General features: G+C 42.8%; 1 protein-coding gene across 1 annotated transcript in view; it reads right to left on the bottom strand.

The window, feature by feature from the left end:
* The window catches only part of DOCK1 (dedicator of cytokinesis 1), a 277491-nt gene that overhangs the window by 229311 nt on the left and 22081 nt on the right, over positions 1 to 26099 (bottom strand). The window contains exons 2-15 of the mRNA XM_066554638.1: positions 25117 to 25200; positions 19670 to 19710; positions 17646 to 17701; positions 15583 to 15679; positions 12465 to 12613; positions 9260 to 9395; positions 8320 to 8477; positions 7563 to 7644; positions 6772 to 6907; positions 6388 to 6460; positions 4505 to 4647; positions 2198 to 2323; positions 938 to 1062; positions 551 to 649 (exon numbers count right to left, since the gene is read on the bottom strand). Of these exons, the coding sequence (XP_066410735.1) occupies positions 551 to 649; positions 938 to 1062; positions 2198 to 2323; positions 4505 to 4647; positions 6388 to 6460; positions 6772 to 6907; positions 7563 to 7644; positions 8320 to 8477; positions 9260 to 9395; positions 12465 to 12613; positions 15583 to 15679; positions 17646 to 17701; positions 19670 to 19710; positions 25117 to 25200 (1505 nt within the window). The remainder of the gene's footprint in view (positions 1 to 550; positions 650 to 937; positions 1063 to 2197; positions 2324 to 4504; positions 4648 to 6387; positions 6461 to 6771; positions 6908 to 7562; positions 7645 to 8319; positions 8478 to 9259; positions 9396 to 12464; positions 12614 to 15582; positions 15680 to 17645; positions 17702 to 19669; positions 19711 to 25116; positions 25201 to 26099) is intronic.

Genomic DNA, 26099 nt, shown 5'->3' with positions numbered 1-26099 from the left:
AGTGACAATCCCAGCAGCACATCCATCCTCTGCCATTCCAACAGCCCTCTTCTGTCTACAGACACAATAAGGCACCTTTGGAGTGAAAATTCTGGTGTGGGGAGCAGCTGCAAGGCCCTTGTGAGCACACAGCCCCTGCTCACTGTCAGACTGAATGGATTCCAGGTTTGCAATATCCAAAAGTGGCAGTGGAAAGGTTATTACTCCAGCAAAATGAGCAGGCTTAGAGCACAACCAGCTCCCCAAACAGTGATGAGTCCAACACTATGGCAAACGTTTTTTAGCCTTAATATCCTGCTCTCCTCTAGGTCAGCTTCATGGAAAGACAGCAAACCATTCCTGAGGAGGTGCTGGAGTTCCCCCACACCAGTCATCCTGAGCAATGGCTGAAATAAAATTCAATATGCAATAAAAGTCAAAGCCTTTCTTGGCTGAGCTATTCCTTGCCCTGCTGAACACAGGCACTGCATTTTCCCACTTTTGCTTCCCACTGGAAGCTGTATTAATGGCACATTAACACCCAGAGAAGTTATTTTAACAGTCTAAATACCTTTACAGTCTCAAACCAGCGAGGCTGCTTTACTTGGTAATAGATCACTGACTTGTACTCTGAGATGGCTTCATCACCAGCACCAGGAAAAATAACACTCTGCAAAAACAAACAGAAGGGGAAGCTTTTATGTCACTCAAACTCCACTTTTTCAGTCAAATAAACAAAAAATAAATCAGTGAAGTAGGTCAGAAAATAAGAGAGAATGCTCCTCATGAAACTGGTACCAAAATGCATGCATGGGTAAGGCAAGATGTATTTAATGATGAGAAAAGTTTGGTTGAAAATAAAACCTGGGACCTTAAGCTGACAAATACAGCTGTTGAAAAGGCTTAACATGATATGTATCAAAATCAAAAAGCCCCCAGACATTAAATACTTTAATACCTCTAATCTCTTGCCATCTTCATCATAAACAGACACTGTGACTTCCACATTCTTTGCTGTGGTTTTACTGCCTTTGTCAAAATCTCCCTGCACCAAGGTGACATAGATGTCATTTCTAACATCTCCTACAAGGGAAAGCAAAGCACAAAATAACCCACAATTCTCACAAGAAACCCAAGGATTTGGGAAACCAAGGACACACAGAAACAATGGCAGAACATTTCAAACACCACATTTGCATTTATTTTATTTTTACACAACTTCTTTCAGTATTCACTTGAAAGGAGAAGTTTCAACACATTTATCCCATACAAAGGTATTTTGCAATTTACAGTGTTTTAACAGCCTACAAGAGGTCTCTAATTTGTTACAGCAGGAAGAGGTTTGATGGTTTTGCTGGCCTGGGGGTTGTATTTAGATTTATAGCTAAAAATGCTCCTCAGCTCCACCCCAGTTCAACTGAAACTTTGACAATGTGCTGGGCAAACAAGGGATTTCCAATAATTTTATGAGCCAGCACAGGATGCAAACAAGGTGTTGAGACACTCCCACTTGTAGAAGAGACTGTAAAACATCTGACAGACATCTGCCAGCAGCCACAGAGAGACCTGGAACTGGGATGGCTCTGGAAACATCTCATGGATCCCCCAGAGCCCACCAGTCTGCAAAGGACACTGCAGGTTCTGCTCTTGCTCATGGCAGTTTTTATTTTGAGAAGCACCACGGTTTTGGGTTGGTTTTCATGGCTTTTGATTTGTTTGGTTTTTTGTACACACCTGAACTGAACATGCACAGAATACATGTATTTTTAAAAAATGATGTGGCTCTCTTTCAAATGCATTATCCAGAGCTGGTACAAACCCTAAGAGAGCTGCTATCTCTAAATCAAGCCTGTGCCTCAAAAATCTGCTTTGGATTCAGCACAGGAGAGTAGTTTTACATATGCCCTTGCTATGGGGATAATACAAAGTGTGTACTTTGTGTACATTCTTTTTAACTGGGAAAAAAAGGGAGAATTTCCACTCTCGCTGGGATTTCCTGTCTTCTTGATGGGGGTGGGAGCTTTATTTATTGATGCTGGTATTACCAAAGTATTTTACAGTTATTTTTAATTATTTTTAACTTTTGATGATTTTTTTTTAATGCATACCATACCTTAAATTCATCTTTAATTATTTTTTCCTCCAAAACCTCCCATACATACAGAGATGTAAAGCAGGTTAAAATATAACAAAGCAGCATTAATTAAAAGTGCCTTACCAGGCATGATAATCTCAGGAAAGCCCATTTTCCGAGCCACTGCTGTTGACCTGTCCACTAAGTGTGGAAACTCTTTCCTAATCTGATGGATATCTCCTGGAAGAAGTTTCAAAGTCACCCACAGACCTGTTGTGTTAAAAAACACAGTTATGAAACTGCTGGGATTGATTCTTGCTTCCTAAAGATTTCTTTCTAGAACTTGAAAAATGTAAAAATGTTAAGACAGATAGGTAGATTAAGATAACTGATCTTCCTATAATAAAAAAAATAGAAAATATTTTCAAACTCTCAACAGATCTCATCACTTCACACAAAAACATGAGTACAGCAGGCAGAATTATTTCTGATTATGTTCCATGTTCTTTGCAATGAGATGTTTATCTTCCATGGGAAAAAAAGAGAAAGAGCAAGGATGATTTGCATGGAGAGACCCAAGGACTCCAAGCAAGCAACAGCAGCAGATCCACACCCCAAACTGATTGATCACCATCCCATAAAGCTGTTTTTACTGCTCTGAGCACACAAATCTACAGCATCAGCTCCACACAGCTGATATTTTTCTGCTCGGCAGCAGAAGAAGCCACTAAAAAGCTGCTGCTTGCCAACTAACATCAGGCACATTTGTTACAGGAAAAAGAAAGATGCCAAAGTGGAAAAAAAACCCATAAAAATAAAAAAGAAACCCAACCCAAAGAAGCCTCCACTTGGTGAAGTGGCTGGCAATCAAGTTTAAGCACAAAATAATCACAGCAGCAATTTGCAGAAGAAAATCCTAAAATTAAAAGCTATGAAAAACACCCCAAAAATATTCATCCACGAAATAAATTGTGGGTTACCCTGTTAGAGAATTAACTGTACATTCATTTTGTGTACACTTGGCAGCTTGTCTTTTCCATGGTATCTCTGTAAGAGTTTCTGGGCTGATTTGCTGCCAGGGATGGTTCTGACAGCTGCTGCTTCACTGAGCTGCAACTGTACCTGCACTGACTGGCTAAGGAACAACTCCTAATCCTTCTTCTGTTTGCTTGGGCAACCTTTTTTAGGGAAATAATCTGGAATGAATCAAAGGCACTGAAATGTTTCCTCCTGTGGGATATACACTGGCCACAGGTGAAAACAAGGAGGGGAAGCAGATAAAACTTTTCCTCATTAGCTAAAGGAGAATTTAAAAATAAGGTTTATGTAAAATTTTGTTTGCTATTAATTAGTGCAAAAATCAGGGGAAAGTGTGTAGTTTTTCCTGGAGTTTGGCCAGATATGGAGTGATACAGATATTCACAGAGTGTTTGGTGGAAACTCTGTATGAATCAGCATAACTCCACATTAGTCCAGAATTCCAGAAAATACTGAAGCCAGCGTTGGAATAACTGGGCACAGACACATCATGATCATGGGATCACACACAAAAATAAATCAACCAGAGCAGTGGCCTGGAGAAGGTACTAGGGAAGGTTCCAGAGGGGTTGCCTGGCTCTGGCTCCCTCCTCACCTCCTGCCAGCTCAGGTCTCCTGGGGAAGGAGCAAAAATGTCCCAAGTGCAGCTGCAGAGAGCAAAAATATAGGAGAGGAAGAGAAGAGAGGGAATATCCCTTCTTTCAGCATGCAGAGGTAAAAATCCACAGCTCAAGGGCACAAGAGGTGAGTCCCTGAGTCATCACCTCCAGCAGAGGATCTGGCATGGGATAGGTGGGGTTGGAAGGGACCTCTGGAGATCATCCAGTCCTGAAAAGGGGAGCAGGTGACACAGAAACATGTTCAGGTGGGATGGGAATGTCTGCACAAAGGGAAACTCCACATCCTCCCTGGGCAGCTGTTCCAGAGCTCTGCCACCCTCCACGGGAAGAAGTTCTTCCTCAAGGTGAGGTGGAACTTGTTGTGTTTTAGTTTATGGCCACTGCTCCTCATCCTGTCATGGGGAATCACTGAAAACAGCCTGGCCCCATCCCCTGACACCCTCTGGATGTATTGATATGGAATAATGAGACTCCCTCAGTCTCCTGTCCCCAGAGTAACCAGGCCCAGCTCCCTCAGTCTCTGCTCATCAGAGATGTTCAGACCCTTGATCATCTTGGTGGCCTCCCCTGGACCCTCTCCAGCAGAAACATAAACACATCCAAGAGCTGAACAATGCTACAACATGCAGAGTCCACACTGGGCAGGGGAAAAATTATGGAAAGGGGGAAGAGCAGGCTGAGCCCTGAGGAACGGGGAAAGGAGGAACAAAACCATACAAACAATTTTTGATCCCAAAATCAAAACCACCACGAGACGAAGCAAATCAAGGTGCACAGAAAGAGCAGTACCTACCCTGACCCTTGTGGTTGACTTCTTTAGCAGCAATCACTTTGTTTATAACAGTCTGCAGGAAATCATTCTCCCCTGCCACCCTGGGTGAAAAACGGGATGATATGTTCAGCTGCTTGTGTCGAATGGCGTCATCCAACGCTAGCCTGGAGGATGCACATGACGACCAACACCAGGAGACAAAGGGGCACAGAAAACCAGAAGTCACAGTGACAAGGGAACACAAAAGATCGTATCATAGTTGTGACAAAGAGTATTTATTAGTCAACGCAGGACAGAGGACAGGAAAGGTAACAAGAAAGACAGAGGGAGATCATTAATCAGAAGAACGTTGATCTACCACAGAGAGTCCAGCACACCTGTGAGGGCTCTGCTCCCTCAGGGAGCAGGGGGAGCTCTCCCACATGGGAGTCCCCAGTTACTCAGTGAAAACCCACACAGGCAGTTCTCTTTTCTACAAATACTGAAATATAGATATATTTATAGCAGACTGGCCCTGCAACACCTCCAGGGTCACCTCTGTCATTGCACAGGTGGAGTGCCTGAAGGAAAAGCTCCCATCAATCTCACAGGGAAAAGGAGGAGAAGAGCAGACAACCCAACTCAGTGAACAAATGAGAAGATGGGGACGATAAATAAACAGCAGCATTAGGTGGCACTGAAGTAAATCTTGCCAAGTGTTTTTGACAGCCATTGTGCTAGTGGCCAGTGAATGAATACAAACAAAGATATGAAAACAGAATTCATGTGGTACAACAGAAACAAAGCATGGGATGAGGAGAAAAATGTGCCTCATATACACAGCCCATATCTATGTTGGAAATAACACCACCAGCGTTCACCCTGAATTGGTTTCCACCTTATTCATGTCCTTTGGGATAGACTTTTTCAGGAGAATGTTCTCATTTATTACAGGGAAAAATAAATATCACATTGTGCATCTTTTTGAAGCTCTGTGTATATGGAACAGGAAAAATGAATCAGTGCTAATGGAGCAGAAAACTGGATGTTCCATTAGCACCCCCTCTGAAAGGTTCATTTTCATTGCATACTTCCACACTGGCTAAAAAATAACTTTGCTGTTGTTTACCACACAATAAACATATCATTCTCTTCCCCAAACCCCATTTTCCTTGAAAAATGGAATTGTACTTTGATTTTTGTCATTAACCTGTCAGGACCTGCACACTTTGCAGTCCTCTCACCAGCCCTACACCTTCAAACCACAAGGGCTTCCTGAATTGTGCCTATTTCTCAAAACAAAGTTAATTTATGATTTTATTATGTCAAGCTTTTTTAGAAAATATTATTAAAAGCCCATCTGAATATCCATTAGCGTATTAATCAAGGAATTTAGCTCCCATAACTATGTTTTGCCTTTTGGAACAGATGGCAGTCCAACACATTCCACAATGGGAGAACTAAGCATCCATGTAAATTTATTATTTATTAATTTTTTTATTTATTTACTTCATGTAAATTTATTTGCCTTATTCCTTCTACCTTTCCTCACTTCATGGAAGTAAAAACTCAGAATTTATGGATGTAACATGATCTCTCTTGATCTCAGGCAGACCTAAACCAGCAGTGAACTTACTTTAAGCTCTTCACCTCCTATACATTGCCCCCCTGACATCTTGAAACAAAAAGAAAACAAGGCTGGAAAACTGGGAATGGATGTTTGAAACTCCAAAAACCCTAAAGTTTCTGGGGATATCACTGTTGCAGCTAATGGCAAATTATCAGGGAAGATATATTAACAATATTACTGAAGAGAAAATATCCCATGGAAATGAATCAGCTTAAAATATTAACTTTTTTAAAAATCAAAGTTAAAATCTTGGGTTTTTGACTGCTGCTTGTTCTTGCACCTGCTCCCTACTTACGGCTGGAAGGGGATGAAGTGCTGCTTGTCCTCATCATCAACCTTCCCGTTAATGATGTCAGTAACATCCATCACTGCAAAGACAAACCAAGGGCACTGAATGAACTCAGCAGTGTGGGAAGAGGGAAAACCCTGGGGAATTGAAGCCACAGTGACTCAGAAGAGGGGGGAATTGTCAACTGTGGAATTTCAGAGTTGTCTATGGAATAACACGGAGCAAATGAGCTTTGGAATCTCAGCTACGCAAACCCTGGTGTGTACAGGATACAGCAACCAGTCTGATGGGATTTGAACAACTCTGAGTTTTTACAGCCCCACAGCAGCTTCACCACCCAATTTCCATGGAAGGACTGAAGAGGAGATGGAGAGAGGAGCCCAGAGGTACCTGCCACCCCGAAGGGTCTGCGCAGCCCCGACGTGAGCTTCCTGGTGTTGTTGTCCCGCAGCTCCATCCTGCCCACACGCACGATCTGACACACAAAACTGATCTTCTCCCTCTTCAGGTCCTTGCTGCCCAGGTCCTACCAACAGGAGTGACATCAGGCTGCTTTCTCATAGCTGAATTTCAAGTTCCATCTCAGCAGGCAGAGGCTTTGCTGCTCAGAACTTGCCTTTGCTGTGCAAGCCTCTAACAAAAAGCGCTCTCAGAGCTGAGCAGATTTTGTAACAGTACTTCAACATCTCACTGGAGTTCTGTGCAAATTAATTCCTTAGGAGGTCAAACCATTTCTACTAGGTCAAAAGTTCAAAAATTCACTTTGGTTTTTCCCAGGTGTTGAGAACATTTAGCAGCCACTTAGGAGAAATGTCTCCTGCAAGCCTCCAGCAGCACAGGATCACGGAATGGTTTGGGTTGGAAGGGATCTTCAAAACCATCTTGCTCCCATCCCAGCAATGGACAGCGACACCTTCCACTGTCCCAGGCTGCTCCAACCCGGCCTTGGACACCTGCAGGGATCCAGGGGCAGCCACAGCTGCTCTGGGCACTTGGTGCCAGGGGCTGCCCACCCTCCGAGGGAAGAATTCCTTCCCAACATCCCACCTAACCCTGCCTTCTGGCAGGAGCAGCCACTCCCCCTTGTCCTAGAGCCCCTCCCCAGCTCTGTTTGCCCCTGCAGAGGTGCCCCAGGCTGGTCCCACCCCGCTCACCCCCAGCCCTGGGCAGGGCACACTCACGGTGAACACGGCCCGCAGATTGTGCAGCCTGTCGATGTCCTTGGGGAGGCCACAGCTCGACCACCTCACCAGGTAGTTCTCACTGAAAAGAACAACGTTTTGAAGACTTTTTGTTTAAATCATAGAGCAACAGAACCACAGAATGATTTGGGCTGGAAGGGATCATGCAGAACATCTCGTTCCACCCCCTGCCATGGCAGGGACACCTTCCACTGTCCCAGAGTGCTCCAAGCCCTGTCCAACCTGGCCTTGGGCACTGCCAGGGACTGGGAATTCACAACCTCTCTGGGAAACTCATGCCAGTGCCTCACTACCCTCCCAGGAAAGGATTTCATCCTAATATCCCATCTAAATCCACCCTCTTTCAGCTTAAAGCCATTCCTCCATACCCTATCACTGAATGCCCTTTAACTTAAGCAGATAAAATCAACTTCAGAATTCACAGGAGACTTTTCAACCCAATTTCCTTATCCTAAGGAAACAAATATTGAGCAGGGAGCTGGCATTTCCCTTAGTGCACACAATTTTTATAAAGAAAGCAGCTCCTCAGCAACCAAGTGTGGGAATTCTGCAGCTCAGCAAGGGCACAGCCCTTGCAGGTGTGTTCAACTCTGAATTTCCACAAGCACAGCAAGACCCTGAAATGTGTCCCAAGCGAAGGGACCTGCCTCTGCTTTCCACAGAAATCTGACTTTGCTAAGCCCCAGAAGTCCCTCAGTACCATCCCTGAGTGAGCACAGATAAAAATGGCCCTGACCTGATGAATTTGGATTCCAGGGGGTCATACAGAGACATCAGGACTTCAGCATCTTCTCCTATTTTACACACGACGTTTTTTAAATTTACAAATAAAGCAAATGAAGGAGTGGCAGCAAACTTGGCTTGTCTGTTGATATCAATATTCTGCTTCTGAGACTGCAATTGAAGAACAAAATAAAGTTTAACTTTGCCCAACAGACATCTAACCGCTATAAAACTTTCCTAAATCCTTCCAGAAAGAAGAGGAGGTTTCCACTGAGTGCCTGCCCCTGTGATCTTTTTTCTGTTAAGTTTTATGACAGACAGATTTTCCGGATCTGTCTTGAAGTGCTGCACCATAAGGAAAAAGTTAAAATAAAAAAAGAAGAGAAAAAGGAAGAAAAGATGTCTTTACTTATTAAGGAGAGAGAAACAAATGGAGAAGAAACAGAGCCTCAAACATACCTGAAAAAAATCCAGCAACACACAATAAAAAGAAACAGAAAAGTTCTTCCTTTTAAAAATAAGGATTTTGAACTGCAAAGGTGCTGACAATTCAAGACTGAGAAGGGCTTTAAATTTGCCCCTTTTATTTCAACAACAAGATTTTAGGACTGGCATAAAGAAACCACACAAGAATGAGGATTTTAGTCTTTGTGATTCTCATATGGAAACTCTGATGACAACCTAACTTACAAACCTCTCACATGCACATCTGATATTAACCTACAAATGCAGCTGATTTATTCATACAGGTCTGAACCATAAATTCTACTAAAGCCTTTAAAGGATGAAAAAAAAAAAAAAACCCAGCCTAAGACAAAACTTCTTACAAAATTTTTAAGCCTGATAATTCTTCATAAACACATCAAATCCCTCATTACCAATGCTAAAAATAACAGTCATCCAATTAGTTTACAGCTTTGTGTTTCCAAGGGAAAAGTCACAGAGTCTCTCACTTTTTCCTCCTGCAGCCTCTCCTCCACTTGCTTGGAAGCTATTTCATGTGCTCTGAAAAGGCTGATGGTGCTGGTCTGCTCTGGGTCCAAAATGTTGCCATCTTCATCTCTAACCACCAGATCTAAATCCAGAATTCTAAACAAGACAGAAAACATGTTTGTGAATTAACAGTGCTGAAAGGAATGCCTAAAAAGCACCTGCCAAATGTTCAACTTGCACACCTGACACGTGATGGGAAAGAAATTACCTGAGACGTGATAATGCAATTTAACACGTCAGCAACCTGGGGATCCAAGTCACTTATTCCTTCAGCACAGGGAGAAGGGATGGAAATGAAACAGCACAACAGCTGGGGAAGCAACTTCTTAAACAAATAAATTTGCCACAGACGTGGTCTCCTCCTCTGATTTATCCAACAGCCTGAACAACCAAGTCCCAGCACACACAGCTCATGTCTCCCACTCCCAATTCATGTTTTACCCACACCCCACAAGACGAGGCAGAAGTTGTTTCCTGTTTTAAAGCAGAAGCCAGATCTCTGTCAGCAGGGTGTTAACATCCATAATTACCTTCTGCAGAGAGGAAGCTTTCTGCCACAATCAAATCCAGGCTCAGGAAAAACCTTTCACTTTTCTCCACATTTTCCAGCAGTACCAAGGGTTACAAAACCAGGTCCCTTCCCTAAGACTGCCCTTGTCAATGACCTTACCCCAATAAATGTGTCCCTATTTCCTTTTAACTCCATGGTCAGCTCTCCCAGTGGAGCTGCTCTAACTTTAGAGCTGAAATATGTTTGATCAATGAGCTTAAATCAAATTTTCTGTGTCTGATAAGTCACACAGGGGTTCATGATTTATCTGAAAGCAAATTCCATTTGGGCACAACCTGCAAGGACTTGCAAACAGGAGCTGTGGCACACAGAGATATCTCCATGGACTTGGAGGATTCCTCCTCACCCCTGGAAGTGTTAAACCCTTGAGTGGGGTCAACACCCAAACTCCTCCAATTAACAGCACTGCATTAATTGCAGGGGAGACAAAGATCACTCAAGCTGCAGGGTGGAGGCAGCAGATTTTTAAGCTCTGCTCTGGAGCTGGACCCAGACATCACAAAACTCTCCAGCACCTCCAGAACATCTCACTCCCAGATGAATTTTCTAGTGAGAAAATGGTTTCATCATTGAAAGCAAACAGAAAAGCAGCCAATGTTGTTTTCTTCCTCCCTACTACTGTTCCCTGGACAGCAGCCACAGCAGGAGAAACACCCACAGAGCACTGGAACTGTCAGAGCCCTTCCATGGGAGAAGCTGCCTGGGCCAGGGGAAAAGCTCAGAAATTCAGGCAAAGTCTCATAACCCAGACTACAACACACCAATGTTTGCACAGGCTGTCAAAAGAGTTGAAGCAAACCCTCCTTTGATTCAATTCCTTTGTTTTAGCCTTTAACTTGCAAATGATGCTTGGGAAAAAAAAATCTGATTTTTTTTCCCTAAGTGTCCCAGTTACAGATATTTGCAGTTGAAAAAAAAAAAAGGCATTTTCACAACAAAATTACCTGACCTAATTTCAGAAAGGTATTAAAAATACAGATTCCTAAGGCCATTTTTGCTTCCTCAGTTATTCTGACAATATGCTGCAAAACTCCTGTCTGTATTTACAGAAGGGAAAAAAAAAACTTATTTACAAATAAGTGTTTCACAAGTCAGGAAAGGTTAGGACATGATTAGGACAGAAAACATTCAGAATTATTTGAGCTGGGACCTCAAAGGTGACCCAGTATTTATAAAGCAGATAATGAATTCATTCTGTCTGGTTCCTAAAATCCCCATTCATGCTGCTTTTAGGCACAAGTGAAGGGTTTAGGGTTTTATTAGGAACATATGCTATCTTTCAGTGGTGAGCATTTACTCAGAAGTTCACATTCACCTCCCTCCTGCACTCCCCAGAGAACCTTCTGATCACTTAATTAGTCCATCAGAACATTACAAATACAAAGCACAGCACAAGATGTTCCACTGGATTTGAAGGCTGAGCATCTGGAGGTTATTCAGAGCAACTTTTACCAACTCCTTGGGCAGATGGTGGAACCAGTAGCCAAACAAATAACCCCAGTAACATCTGGGTAATTGTCTGCAGAGGTACCACTGTCCATACCTCAGATTACAAATGATAATTACTGACTGAATGCAGTTACTGATTACTTTTTAATTTCTTTTTTTAATCACAGCTTTTGCTGATAAAGTGCCCGAGCAGAAATACTGCAAGTTCGGCAGTTCTTAATGAATTAAACAAAAATAAATGAAATATGGTGAGAGATTTGCATCACAAAGCATTGAAAGACTGAAATGGTTGGTGCAAACTTTGTCACTCCCCAGGTGTGCAGGACAACACAATCCCACACAATGGGCAGGACTGAAGGGAACACTACAACATGTTTTGTCTCTCAGTATTCAAAACACTGCTTCCAATGATGAGGAGTATGATTTGATTTCTTTTTTTTGATCAAAATGCAAAATCATAATTGTACAGACAAGTTATAATCTAAAACTTGTATTTACAGAAATCATCTTTAAACCCAGCCAACCATCTGGGGAGAGAATACATCTGAATCACTGAAATATCCAACACATGCAACCTGCACTGCTTTTTGGGGCAATATTTCCTTCCCAACTTCCACTCTCTTGTGCTAAATAGCCCCTTTCTTTTATGAAACCTCCCTGCTCATCTCGTGCCACCAGCTGGATGCTGTGGAAGGAGAGGAACCAAGAGCTAAATGGTGCTTCTGAGCCAAATCCTTCAACATCACATTACAGCTGAGTGACTCGAGGGCACAGGCAGCTGGTGGTGCTCAGAGGGCGACAACTGTTTGTGCCACAGAAGCAAGTGGAGTTTAAAATTCTATTTTCAAGGCAAGCAATACTTGCACTTTTGAATTGGCCTTAAAAAATTACAGCTTCATACCACTGTCAAATTGATGATACCATCAAGAGAGAGAGATGGATTCCACTTTACATATTACACTTTAAAGATGCTGCCTCAGCTTCAATCTTTATCTTGCTGTAACAGAAGTGTGAATACACAAATATTTCATCTACAGCTCCAGGGGAAAAAAAAGAATCCTCCAAGAACTCACTGACAGCTGATGTGTCTTACACAGGGTGATCTGGATTCAGGCAGAAAAACTTGGGAAATGCTGTTCACAAACCTGTTGCCATAATCAATTTTGGCAGTCACTTTCTTTTTCAGCTCCTTGAGCTCGTCTTGGGGCAGGGTCCCAGAGAGGATTTGGGATCTCCACTCGATCAGGTCGTAAATCATGTGCCGGACGCTGCGGAACATTTCCCTGTTGTCCTGCTGTTGTGGGGGGAAAAATGGGGGAGAAATCAGGTTTGAAGGCTTGGGAGCACACAGGATAAACTGCACTTATCAATAGGAATTCAAAGGGTAAGTCTACAGCAGCTCTGGAACAGGAGCCTAACTCCCTACAGCACAGAACACTGAATATTCCGAGTGCTGCACTCAGCTTTAAGGAGCTAAATAGGTGTAAATGCTTGGGTTTATGTTATCCTAAAACTTGGGTCATGCTGTTTTCAGGCATCCAAGGGGAAAATATCCTTTTATTGATTCCCAGGGTAGCTTTGTTCAGTGACCCTCTGCACTAAGCAGAACAGGAATTAAAATGGTGCATTTTAACAGCAAGAGACTCAAGTTCTGCAACAGATGGGAGAATCCTTTCTCTCCCTGCTTAAACCTCCACAACAACACTTGAAAATCCCTCACTGGCCACATCAGTGCCATACAAGTCCACAGGTAACTTTTAAAGGACAGTGAAACACCAGGAAAGACCTAGACTTGATAGGAAGTTAAATAACTCAAGTGTTTATAAAGCCTGGAACTGTGGATATTAAATACTGCCAGCAGCATATACAAACTTTCCTTGGCAACACTCAGCTAAGCTAGGAATAATTAAATAATTACAATAAAATTCTCCACTTAAAAAAAAACAACAAGGAAAAAACTGCAGAAGATGCAGGAAAAGAACATAATGACTCCAAGACTCTGGAAAAAGGATATCTAACTGTGAAACTTAAAGACTTCAGTCTGTTCAGATTACCCAAAGCTGGCTTGATTATAGTGGGAGAACCTTCACAGAGAGAAAATACCCATTATTAAAAGCTCTTTAATGCAGCAGAGAAAGACACAACAGGCACATATGGCTGGGAGCTAAATACAGACAAACCCAAATGGGGAAGAGGTTCCTGATTTTTGAGGCTGCAGGGAATCATAAACCAGAGAGATGGGAAACATTCCACATCCCCTGCTCTCTGTAAACAAAAACTGAACATCCATTCAAGATTCAAACACAAATTACAAACTGAATCAGGCATAAATGTGGCCATTTAATGGGTTTTGATATGCAAGACAGGGACAGCATGGAGTATCTCTCAAGCCTGAAGACTGAAAACCAATCTTCAGGTATCCGAGTTATCTCCAGTAAACCAAACCTCCCCGACTGCCTGCTCTTGGATTCAAAATGGGCAGCAAAGAATTGAAGTATTATTTAACATGGAATCATAGAAAGGAATGGTTTTGGAGGGACTTTAAAGTCCAGCCAGTCCCACCCACAAGTTCCACTGTCCCAGGCTGCTCCAAGCCCCAGCCCCACTTCCTACCGTGGAAGGGCCCAAGGCCAGGTTGGACATTGGGGCTTGGAGCACCCTGGGATGGTGGAAGGTGTCCCTGCCCATGGCACAGGGTGGCACTGGGTGGGATTTAAGGTCCCTCAAAACCCAAACCGTGCTGGGATTCCACAGCAGTGGAACCAAGGGCAAAGCTGCTCCCAGTGCCCTCCTGGGCTTCTGTTCCTCCTCCTTTATTTCTGCTTTTATTTCTACTCCTTCCCTGCTCCTCACCTCACAAACCCCCTGCTATTCCAACTCCTTAAAGCTCTCTGTTTAACACATAATCTGCTTCTTTTCATAGAAGATATTATCCTTCATCTTCTATATTGCCACACTACATCACTTCCATTACACTCTTACTCCTAATCTTTATTTTCATGGGTGTGATTAAAAGCCACATTAGTCAGCACAAACGTCTTCATTACACTCCGTGTCTTCATTACACAGCTTGCACTTTTATGATACAAGATTTCAAACATATTTATGGGAAACAGAGACTGCATTAAAGCCTGCTTTAAATAAAGGAATTTCATGTTCCCATTATCTTGTTACAGTGACCTTGCACAATGAGAGCATCACAAGAGTGGGCCAGGTCCCTTAAATCCCACAGCAGGCCTTGCTTCACATCTGAACTGCACTTTTAAATAGAAATTTGAACTCTTGATCTTATTTATGTGCACTTTCACCTCTGGTTTTGTATCTTTCCATCTGAGACACTATCAATAATTATCACTACGAATTTCTAAGAATATATTCTTATGTGGTTGAAATCTTAGCATATCAAAATAAACAAGTATGCAAATTAAGGTGTCAAAATTTGGGAAGAATCAACTTTTTGTAAAGGAATACTGAGAGGTTAAAGGCCTACACTGATAATTTCACAAAGCTTTCAGTTTACACCCACAAATTCAACACTAAATACTCAACTATTTCAAAACAGAGACTGGCAGCCTTGAGAAACAGCTGAACACTATTTCTTTAATGAAATTACAAGTTAAATTACTCCAAATCTGTATATACCTTAAAAAAAATATTATATGTTATATATCTATTATATGTTATATATATAACATAATATATGTTATAATATATATTACAATATGTATTTATTATACTATGTGTATATAACATTTTGTATAAAACAAAATATGTATGCTATCTATCTATATGTTGTGTATATATTATATGTTATGCGTATATATGTTTGTATATATGTTTTATATATACCATATATCATATTTCTATGTTTATATATATGTTCTATGTTTTATATATATAAAACATAATAGAACCTACACAAAAAGGGATTGTAACTGCTCAACAAACTATTGCTGGATCAAGGTAACACTCAAAAAAACCCCTGATTCTGCACAAGAAAGTAAAGAGATTTGAGCAAACAGGCAGGAGGTTTGTACTTTAACAAGCACAAAAAACTCCTGAGATTTGTGCTTTAGCAGAGATGATGCTACATGGATTTTCAGCACTGAAAGTAGCCTTTAGAAACAACCACAACAGAAGGGAAAAATTCATTAATAATTCCTTCACAAATAGCAGTTCCTTCTCATTTCTCCTGTACCTTTCCCAGCACCGCTTTTCCCACCAAACCCTCCCGGTGTGAACGTTTTCCTGAGCTTGGCTCACCACGTAGAGCTGTCTCCAGATGATGGACCATTCCCTCAGCGTGGTGGTGACCTCCTGGATCAGGGGCAGCTCGTTGGGGATCACAGTCTCGTGTTGGCTGAAGAGTTAAAAAAAAAACAAGGCTGAATTAAGCAGCAGCTTCAGTGGGAATGAAGAATCACAGAATTGTTAAGGTTTGAAAGGAGCTTTAAGGGCATTGAGCACCACCATGGTTACCACTAAGCCATGTCCCCAGTGCCACACTCACACAATTTCTCAGCAATTGCAGGAATGGCAACACCACCACTGCACAGAGCAGGCTCTTCTATGGAAATTTTTCTGGTGGTATTTAATCTAAATCTAAATTCTGAACTAGAATAATTCCTGAGGAAGAACCGTTCATTTCCAAAGGGAATGGAGTAGAAGTGGGTTGGAATTGGCATCACTTGTTTTAAATTTATAAGCAAAAATAAGATACTGAAGATACTGAAGCACACCAGTAAAACCACCCCACATAAAAGGTATTTGGATGTGCTCAGATTATGGAATCATGGAATGGTTTAGGTTGGAAGGATCAAAAATGATCCTGAACTGATGCCCTGTGCAGGCTGCACTAGAACAGAGACTGGACAGAGCTCCAGAATAAAGCAGGGATTTATTCAAAGCATCCCCTCCATGGATCCACCTTGGGCAGCACCAGAGCCCAGCCAGGGCTGCACCCAAGATGAACCAAAATGGCCCCAAAATGCACGGCCGGGCACGGGCTCTGTCCCTGGGATCAGTTCTGCTCCATTTGCATCTTGCAGTTCATTGTCCCATTCCAGCTTTAGCCCCTGCAGTCCCACCCTGCTTGTTTTTCTCTCTCCAGCCCACGGGGTTTGTGCTCTGGGGCTGAGATTTGGATCATTTGTCCTTGGTGCCCAGCTGGAGCAGGAATTGTTTTGTCTCCCTGCTCTGTGCACAGAGCTCAGCATCCCCTGGTGTGAGCCCAGACCCACACACTAAAGCAGCACAGAATGGGAAAAAGAGAAAAGCTGAACCTGAGGCATCATTCCCTCCCTGCCATGGCAGGGACACCTCCCACTGTCCCAGGTGCTCCCAGCCCCAGTGCCCAGCCTGGCCTTGGGCACTGCCAGGGATGCAGGGGCAGCCCCAGCTGCTCTGGGCACCTGTGCCAGGGCTGCCCACCCTGCCAGGGAACAATTCCCAATATCCCAATATCCCATCCAGCCCTGCCCTCCTTCAGTTTAAGGCCATCCCCTCTCATCCTATCCCTCCACACCTTTGAGAATTTTTCCCACCCTCTCCTCATTTGTCCACTCCCAAGGATATCAATGCACACCTCACTATAACATTCATTACTGCCTGATTTATTTTACAAGAAACAACCAAGATAAAAACCAGCTGAGCCCAACCTGCAATGCCACCATACTGCTCTTCAATTGTTCTTTTTTTTTCAAAATATTGGTCTCACAACAAAAAATAAGGATTCAATTCCTTACCACGAAGTTTCTGTGTAATTTGTTTTAAAATGAGGTGCCATGAAGGTAAGAAACACCAGCTAGATCTTTGAATATTGCACAAGTAGGGTACTTAAAGGCAGTTTTGCAATCAGCAAGGAAGATGTCATTATGCAGCAATCTCATGATTAGTAGTTTGATCATTTACATATTTAACAGAGTATAAAAATAAATCAGGCACAAAGAAATAAAACATTTTAATCCTGTTTCAGTCCATTTCATACCTGGGTAATGATTTATTAATTTCACTCCACCTCCTTTTTCCTCTGGATTTGGTTGGGGTTTTTTTCCTGGTTTTTAACTAAACTTTTACACTCATGTTAGAGACTTCTACCTGCATGCCCAGCAAAGCTGATTTGATACATAAGGATCTGAAGAGCTGCTGAACAACAAATACAGCTCAAACCACTGCACACACCAGGGAATGGAACAGTAAAAATACAAAATAACTTCTCAGTGAAGCAGAAAACTACATGGAAACAAGTGTAAGTTACTTGGAAACGCATGGAAATGATGTGGATAAAACAGGAAAAAGGAGTTTTGTTCTTTTCAAAGCCAACTTACCCTTTGCCTTCAACGATTGCTTCCTTAAGATGGATATAGGATGCAGGGAATATGCCCTTGGAGAGGGAGGGAGAGGAAAAAAAATGTGTTATTTAACCAGCTGCACACAACAGATTGTGTTTATTACCTAAAATATGCCAAAACACTTCTGGGTGTGCAGAGCCATTCACATCCTCGAGCATGATGTTTGTTGTGTTTGGGACTTTTTTAATATATATTCAATTTTTGCATTGCCTGCCCTTTCAAGACCTTACTGCAATCTTACAGTTTCTCTGGAAAAATATTCTAAATTCATCAAGATGCCAGAAATAAAACAATATTTTTAAAATAATCCAAGTCAAGCTGATAAAGCAAATTCCACCATCCACTCTTCAAGGTAGGAGTTCAGTTTTCTGATTATCTGGGAATGCAATAATAGAAATTCTTGGGAAGCCACCAGGGGAAATGGAGCATGGGCATGTGAATTTTTACCCCAGTTTAAAAACATTTAAAAATCACTAAATGTAGTGGCAGCCAGACAAATGCAGCAACATGTGGAATTAATTTAAGGCAAGAAAAATATCTAATTGCTTCTCAGACTGTAAAAAGCACGTTCATGAAATATGGTTTGTGAGAAATTCAGTGTGTTCACACACAAAAAAAAAAGGCAAAGTACAAAAATAGAATAAAAGCCCAGGCCTGGTAAGAAAATGGGTGGGATGAACCACCAAACTGTAGTTTTAGACATGGAACAACTAAAAACACACCTTTGGAGGCACACATAGCGTTTGCAGTGTTTCAGTGAAAAAAGCAGCAAACCCTGAAGTTTAATTTTGCTTAATTACTACTATGAAGTAAAAGGCTCAAAAAATAAAACATGATGCTACAACCAGTATTTGTGTGGTTTCCTCTCAGAAAAGCTGCTGTAAATGCAGCCCTTGGTGCACACTGAAATTCCAGTGCAGGAGGAGCCTCCTCCCCTCTCCAAAGGGAACAACTGAAAACTCCCAAGGTCAGGGAGCTGCATTTCTCCTGGAATTCAGTATTTAACAGAAGCAGTGTCAGCCTCTGAACAGACCAAGGAGAACATCAAGGTCTGAACTTTTTACTGAGGAAAGGTTTGGTGCAGCAGTTACTACACACAAAAAAAAAGATTATGCAGATCAAGAGTTAGTGACTGATTTACCTTTAAAGTGCAAAAACTGGGATCACAGAAATATAAAATAGCCTGGCTTGGAAGGGACCTTAAAGCTCCTCCAGTGCCACCCCTGCCATGGGCAGGGACACGTCCCACTGTCCCAGGGTGCTCCAGCCTGGCCTTGGGCACTGCCAGGGATGCAGGGGCAGCCACAGCTGCCCTGGGGCTGCTGCACCACTGAAGCTGGGGCTGCCCCTGGATCCCTGGCAGTGCCCAAGGGTGGACACTGGGGCTGGGAGCACCTGGGACAGTGGGAGGTGTCCCTGCCATGGCAGGGGTGGCACTGGATGGGATTTAAGGTCCTTTCCAGATCAAAACATTGAGCAATTCTAGGAATCCCATCCCAGCCCCTGCCCACCCTCCCAGGGAACAATTCCTGCCCAATATCCCATCTAAACCTCCCTTCCTCCAGGTTAAAGCCACTCCCCCTTGTCCTGTCCCTCCATCCCTTGTCCCAAATCTCTCTCCATCTTTCCTGTAGCTCTTTCAGGCACTGCAAGACCACAATGAGGTCACCCCAAAGTTTCCCTTCTCCAGGCTGAGCAATCCCAGCTCTCCCAGCAGAGCTACTCCATCCCTGGGACCATCCTGTGCCTGCTCTGGACTCCTTCCAGCAGCTCCACACCCTCCCTTTGGACCCCAGAGCTGGATATGCCACTCATCTCTTAGGCCTTGCTAAAATCAGTTTTTATTAACTTGAAACATTCCTACTGACCAGAGGCTGAGGACACAGAGCAGCAGGGAGCAGTGCACTCCTGGGATCCAGCTCCCTCCCACCCACACACCCAGTGCCAAAACCCACCCTACTGCAAGAGCAAAATGAGAACCACGTTCTGGCAACACTCACCTTCTTGGATTTCTTCCGTAGCGTATAACCCCTGTACCAACCTGGGAGAGAAACAAGGGGAAAAGGATTAAAAAGTTCATTTATGGCACCTCCCAGCTGCTCCTCCCCAGCTCAGCAGCACCCTGAGGGGGGTTCTGATCATGCTTCAGCCCTGCACGTCCCACCTGTATTTCAATTTTCCACAGGTTTAATAAATATCCTGGATAAAACAAGTCATCCTGGAAGGAGCAAAATCAGGAGTGATAATGGAGAGAAGTACATGACAGAGATGGTTGTTCCCATGATGTGTTTAACTGCTGCATTTAATTTCAATTACTAATTCACCAATACAAACAAAACCAACTTAAGAGCGTTAACTTGACAAAAAATTACTGATAAGCTACCTTCCATTTCAAAACCCACTTAAATTCCACAAATCCAAGCCTTCAGCTGTTAGCCACCTCACCAGGAAACAGGAATACTTGGGAACTCAAGGGTCACATATCAAAATACTGAAGCAAGGATCCCTTTTGGAGAAGTGAGCCTGGATGCAGCATCCAATCCCCTCCAGCCTGGCAAAGAAGGGTTTGTACAGCACAGCATCCCTGTTGAGGGGAGGATGGGGAGATCACAAAGCAGATGCGGAATAAAAACTGCAGTCCCAGTCCTGAGAACAGGGAGAAACTTCCATGGAACCAACACACGCTGATAAATTCATTATGCACAACGTGGAGCCAGAAATCCAAATTAAAGGCTGAAGCACAGGGGATTTTTCAGTCTGCTCTCCTGCAGCACAAGCCCGAGGGATTCATCACCTCCTCCCTGCAGCACTCGGGGCTGGGTTAGCGCCACCTCAAAAATCTCAAATTCGTAACCACCACACTTCACCTCCCAACGGAGGCTGCCACAGCCTCACATCCCACACTCCCACTGCTGCTTCCCAAGGAACACCAAACTACTGCTACTGCTGAAACCAGCACTCCCAGCCATGGCCAGGTGCAAAGGAGCCAAAGCATTTCTGTCTGTGTTCCCCTCCACTGCCTGAAACCCGTGCACAGACTCCAATCCTAATAAAAAACTGAATTCCCACAGTTTCAGATGAATAAAGCAACATTTTGAAGTCCTGGAGTTTTTAACTGCTGAACAACAGAACTGTGATCAGATGCACTGCACAAACTGGAGAACAAACAATCATTATTTCTTCTCTCCTGGGCTGCCTCAGGACATCCTGTGCAATAAAAGCCCTGTGGCACAGACAGCTCCCCATGGATGAACCTCTCCTTCCTGGAGTTTTGCAGCCAGAGCTGCCATCATCATGAGAAGAGAAGAGAGCAGCCCAAACCTGCCTTGGAGAACTGGCTGCCCTGCTGCTCCTGCAGAGCTGCTGCTGCTGTGGCCAGGCAGGTCCCACCAGGCTCCTGCAGGTGCTGGTGCCCACCTGGAGCTGTGCAGGGAGCCCAGGGTGCCCATGCAGCTCCCACTGGTGCAGCTGGGGACACTGGGGCTGCCCAAGAAGGAGCTCCTATGGGGGCTGGGTCACTTGAAGGGTGAGGCCATCTCTAAACAACTTCCCAAAAACATGGGAGAGCTGGGGGGGCCTCACCTGGAGAGGAGAAGCCTCCAGGGAGAGCTCAGAGCTCACCATGGGTGTGAGAATGAGCCCTTCCAACTCCTTACCTCTCTTTGCAGAGACCCCAACTGAGCAAGGGTTTCCCATGAGTTTTTCTGGGCAATGCAGATTCAGAGAGGAAAAAACCCCCAAAAACAAACTTCTACCACTTCAAAGCCTTCAGAGCCTTCCAGGCCTAAAGGGGCTCCAGGAGAGCTGGAGAGGGACTGGGGACAAGGGATGGAGGAACAGGACACAGGGAATGGCTCCCAGTGCCAGAGGGCAGGGCTGGATGGGATATTGGGAATTGGGAATTGTTCCCGGGGAGAGTGGTGAAGAGCTGGGATGGAATTGCCAGAGCAGCTGGGGCTGCCCCTGAATCCCTGAAGTGTCCCAGGCCAGGCTGGACACTGGGGCTGGGAGCACCTGGGACAGTGGGAGGTGTCCCTGCCATGGCAGGGGTGGCACTGGGTGGGATTTAAGGTCCTTTCCAGCAAAAACCATTGGGGGATTCCAGGAATTCCTTCCCTGGGAAGGAGGTGATGCCCTGGCACAGGCTGTGCACTCCTCATCCCTGGACCAGACCAGACCTTGCCCTTGAGAAATCTGGGACCAAACAGCTGGAGACGTGCATCCAAGGAAATGCTCAACTAAGAAGACACCAATGAAATATTTCTGTCTGTCAAAGCTGCAAAAGACACTCAAGAATCTGCTGTGATTACCCTCAAACAATGCGTCCATTTTAACAGTTCCACTGCATTCACAAACAAACTAACAAAAAATCCTGCAACAAAAACGAAATTTTCCCATAATATCAAGAATAACTTTTGTGAAAATCCCTATCTGGGAAGCCAAACTCCCCTTCTCACTAGAGCAGCACTAGAAATTAATTGATGCTTCAACAGTTAATCTTGGTCTTGAGGTTGATTTTCTGTTACATTTCCCAGCAATTCCCCTTAATCAGCCACATTTATTGATCATATGGTTCCATTTGCACATTCCATCAAATAATGTCAAGAAACAGAATTAAAACAATAAAGATGTGGAAAGTATTAATCCAGAATGTGGCAAATACTTGGGTTTTAGGGTACCTGCTACAAAAGGCAATCACCCCTCCTGCAGAGCAGGATATTTGGGAATTCCTGTGGCTTTCCTGTTTGGCTTTTCCTCTAAGGATCAGATTAGGACAGAGAAAGTTTTCTAACTGAAAAATAAGTTAAAACACTTCCTAAAAGAAAAAAAAAATAATTTTATTTTCAGTATTAATTAGTCTAGAAAGTAGCCTCATCTTTACTTTGGTTCTTGGAAGAACACAGATTTAGTATTTAATAGTGAAATGTGTGCATTCATTTCCAATTTCCTCAGTCCCATAAAAACAGGGGATGTTTTCCCTAAGACTGAAACTTTACAGAACTTTGCAGGATCCAGACACTGAATTCTTTCTACACAATTTTTTTGCATTTTAGAGGGAAAAAAATTCTACAATTAGAATTTAAAAAGTCAAAAGTTTAATAATAAACACAAATTCCAAAATAAGTTCTACTTATGGGCAACAAAAGTAAATATTATTTTAAACACAGGGGAAAAGTTCAACTCAAATTAATTCCAGTACATGGTAGCAACAGATATCCTACATTTGTCCTAAAATCAGATCTTGCAGACCTGAGACTGAGTCCTTCCAGGTCCTCATCTCTCTTCTGCAGAGATCCCAACTGAGCAAGGATTTCCCATGAGTTTTTCTTGGCAATGCAGATTCAGAGGGGAAAGAACCCAAAAAATGCACTTCTACCACTTCAAAGCCCACACAGACCAGTCTTCAAAACTACTCTCAGCTTAGGAAGTAGTGCAGAAAACTAATTTTAAATAGTATCAAATCCATTTTGGATTGGGAGGAGATGGATACTCAGGATGTGAGGAGCAGAACGTGGACTCCAGCAGGTATCCATGAAAAAAGCCAACTGCTTTCCCCACAGGGAAAAGGGGTAGGAATGGCAAAATCCTCAGCAAAAAGGCTTTCCTGACTCTCCCAACAACTCTTCTGTGCCAGGATTATTTAATTAGAGGGTTTTCCTTTGGATGGGCCCATTCCCACCTCAGCCTGGCACACCCCTGGGAATTTGTAGCAAAACCTCCCAGGGGCACAATCCACAGCAATTCCACCCAGGGAAAGCAGGAGATCCAACAACTCAAATAATCCCCTGATCTTGGCAGCTCTGAGCACAAGGGAAGAGTTACAGCATCACTCAGATGTCTGTCTTAGCTTTGGTTGCTGTGGTTTGGTGATGGTTTTGCAGGAATAGAAGTGTTGAGAGTTCTTTTGTTTTGAGAGGCTCAGAGAGAGGTTTGGTCTCAGTTTGTTGTAGTTTAGGAGAGTTTTTTGAGATTTGGGTGTTAGAAGTTTGGAGAACTAACATTACAGTTTTTCTTACATTAAAAAGTAAAGAAAGTTCATTATTTATAAGTATTCAAACAGGTTTAGATAATTGTGGTCTGTTGTGTTCGATACATTCTGTTGAAGTATTGAATTGAGGATATTAAGAGATTTTGTAAACTTGTTATCCTTTGTTATTGTTTGATTTGTAAAAGTTTTTTTAAGTTTCCCCATCTCAGGTCAGGAATGAACAATCAGTGCTTGGGAGAACAGGAATTTGCATTTCTTTTACCATTAACCCATCCCATGTGCTCCAAACCCTGAGAGGGTGAAGGTTTTCCTCTATTTCCAGCCCAGGGGAAAGTGGCTCATCCCCACTGTCCCACTTATTTGGGAACAGTCAGCATTTATTAGGGTTTCAGCATCTGATAGGATTTCACATTCTCTGCTCAGTTTCTCCCACATTCATTAAATAAATCTATTTTTATATAGAAGTACAAAGCTGTGCAATATTTGAATCACTCCATTTGCATTTAAAATCCCTGCATTATTAGGGGTTTATTAAAGCATGCAACATCAGATAGTGGAAAGATTGCTTTGCTCAGAGTCAAACTTGGCATTGCAGCAGCAAACTGAGCTCCAAGAAAAGGCCAGCCTAGGAATAATGAGAAAACTCAAAAATTCCACTTCAAGTGATGATCAGCTCTTGTTGAAATAGCATTGTTTGTGTCAGTAAATATAATATTTTTAAAAATACAATTAATCCATTAACTAAAATAAATTTATCACCCAGACCTACCAAAAGATCAATGTCTGGAGAAGCACATTAAATCAACATATTAAAGTAAATCATGTTTCCACAGAACAATGTTGCACTATTTTAAACACACAGTTTAGTTCTGTGTTCCCCACACCTCTCCAAACTGCAGCATGCCATAAAATTCCAACTCAAGGATATAATGAAAGTTTTATTTTGCTGGGATTAAGAGCTGAAAATGTTGTGACAACTTCCACATCATGTTGATTATCAAACTCAGCACTGGAATTTCCCTGTTCAAGGATCAGGGAGGAAAGGTTTTGGTAAAGGTGATATTTGTAGAGTTTCACATCAAAGAGGCACCTGGAAAAGGCTGAAATCACTAACACAGGCACCCATCTCAGAAGGGACACATAAATAATTCAAGATCCAGGACACTTCCAAATTCAGATTAAACTTCCTGGAGCAACAGGTCCTTTTGCATCACCCAAGGGTTCCTAAAAAGCATCTCTCATTTCTCTAAGGTGGGGAGAGGCTACAATTGATCCACACAAACCAAACCCAGTTGTGGGAAAATTCTTCTTCCCCAGAAAATCCAGCGCTTATTCACCAGCTCATCAACCACGTATCTCCATTCACTTCACCTTCCAATTCAAGAGGGTCACAAACAGAAAAGGAATGCAATTCCCCCAAAAAAATCCTAGTTTTCAATTCAATTTTTGCCATCTTACCCTCATAAGTTTCCAGGATGTGCACGGTGTCCCCAATCTGCAAGGAGAGCTCATCAGGTCCTCTGGCATCGTAGTTGTAGAGAGCTGGAGAGAGGGAACACCGCTGTTAGTACAGGAAAGACAACAATTCCAGCTGTTTCATCACATCACTGCTTTTATTACTCATTACCGCCATTCTGAACCTTTTTCTAAAAAAAAAAAAAAAATAAATTAAATTGTATAAAATTTCAGCCAAGTTCTTAAATCCATTAATAATTCCCTTTGTAACCAAAAAAACCCCTAAGTTCACTTTCTAAAGCTCTCCCTCGCTGTGTTTAAAATGCTGTACTTCTTCATGGCAATACACTCAATTTTTGTTGCATCTGCCAGCCTTCCACAGCACTTTGTGTCAATTTTAGGCAGTTCTACAAAGAACTGCTCTGTCTTCCCCTGTCAGCTCAGCACACAGAAAACTTACAAAGTGTCTTCAGAAAACTCAAATTGCCACCCTGACATTAAAGGATGATTTCTCAGTCATTTCATTCATTTACTGCATGCATAGGATGTTGAAAAATATTATTTCAGAATTTCTGAGTGGCTGAGGCAACTGCAGCAACCCACTGTACAATAAACTACAACAAATGCAACAGGAACTCAAAGACGACTCCTGCCTGCCACTCCCAAAAGAAAATCTGGGCAATGTCCACAAATTCATCTGACAAAGAATGCTACAAACCAGGTTTGGTTGGGAAAAAAATACTCATGATCCAAAAACCAAAACAGTTACAACTCCAAAAGCCAAATTTTTATAAGTTTTATATGGAGTAAATGCTCTGCAGGAGAAAAATCTTCCAATACCAAGGCGGGTCCTCATTATTGAAGGCAGAGACTGAAATATTTCAGAAGAAATTAAAGAACTTTATTCAAGATGTACCCACAGAAGTTTCTTCCTCAATATGCAGCTGCAGCTACTCCTTCCAAAGACTCAATAATAACTGAAAATC

This window comes from Molothrus aeneus, chromosome 8, assembly GCF_037042795.1.
Source record: "Molothrus aeneus isolate 106 chromosome 8, BPBGC_Maene_1.0, whole genome shotgun sequence".
Taxonomy (NCBI): domain Eukaryota; kingdom Metazoa; phylum Chordata; class Aves; order Passeriformes; family Icteridae; genus Molothrus; species Molothrus aeneus.
The sequence above is the reverse complement of the archived record's forward strand: the minus strand, read 5'-3'. Positions and strand labels throughout refer to the sequence as shown.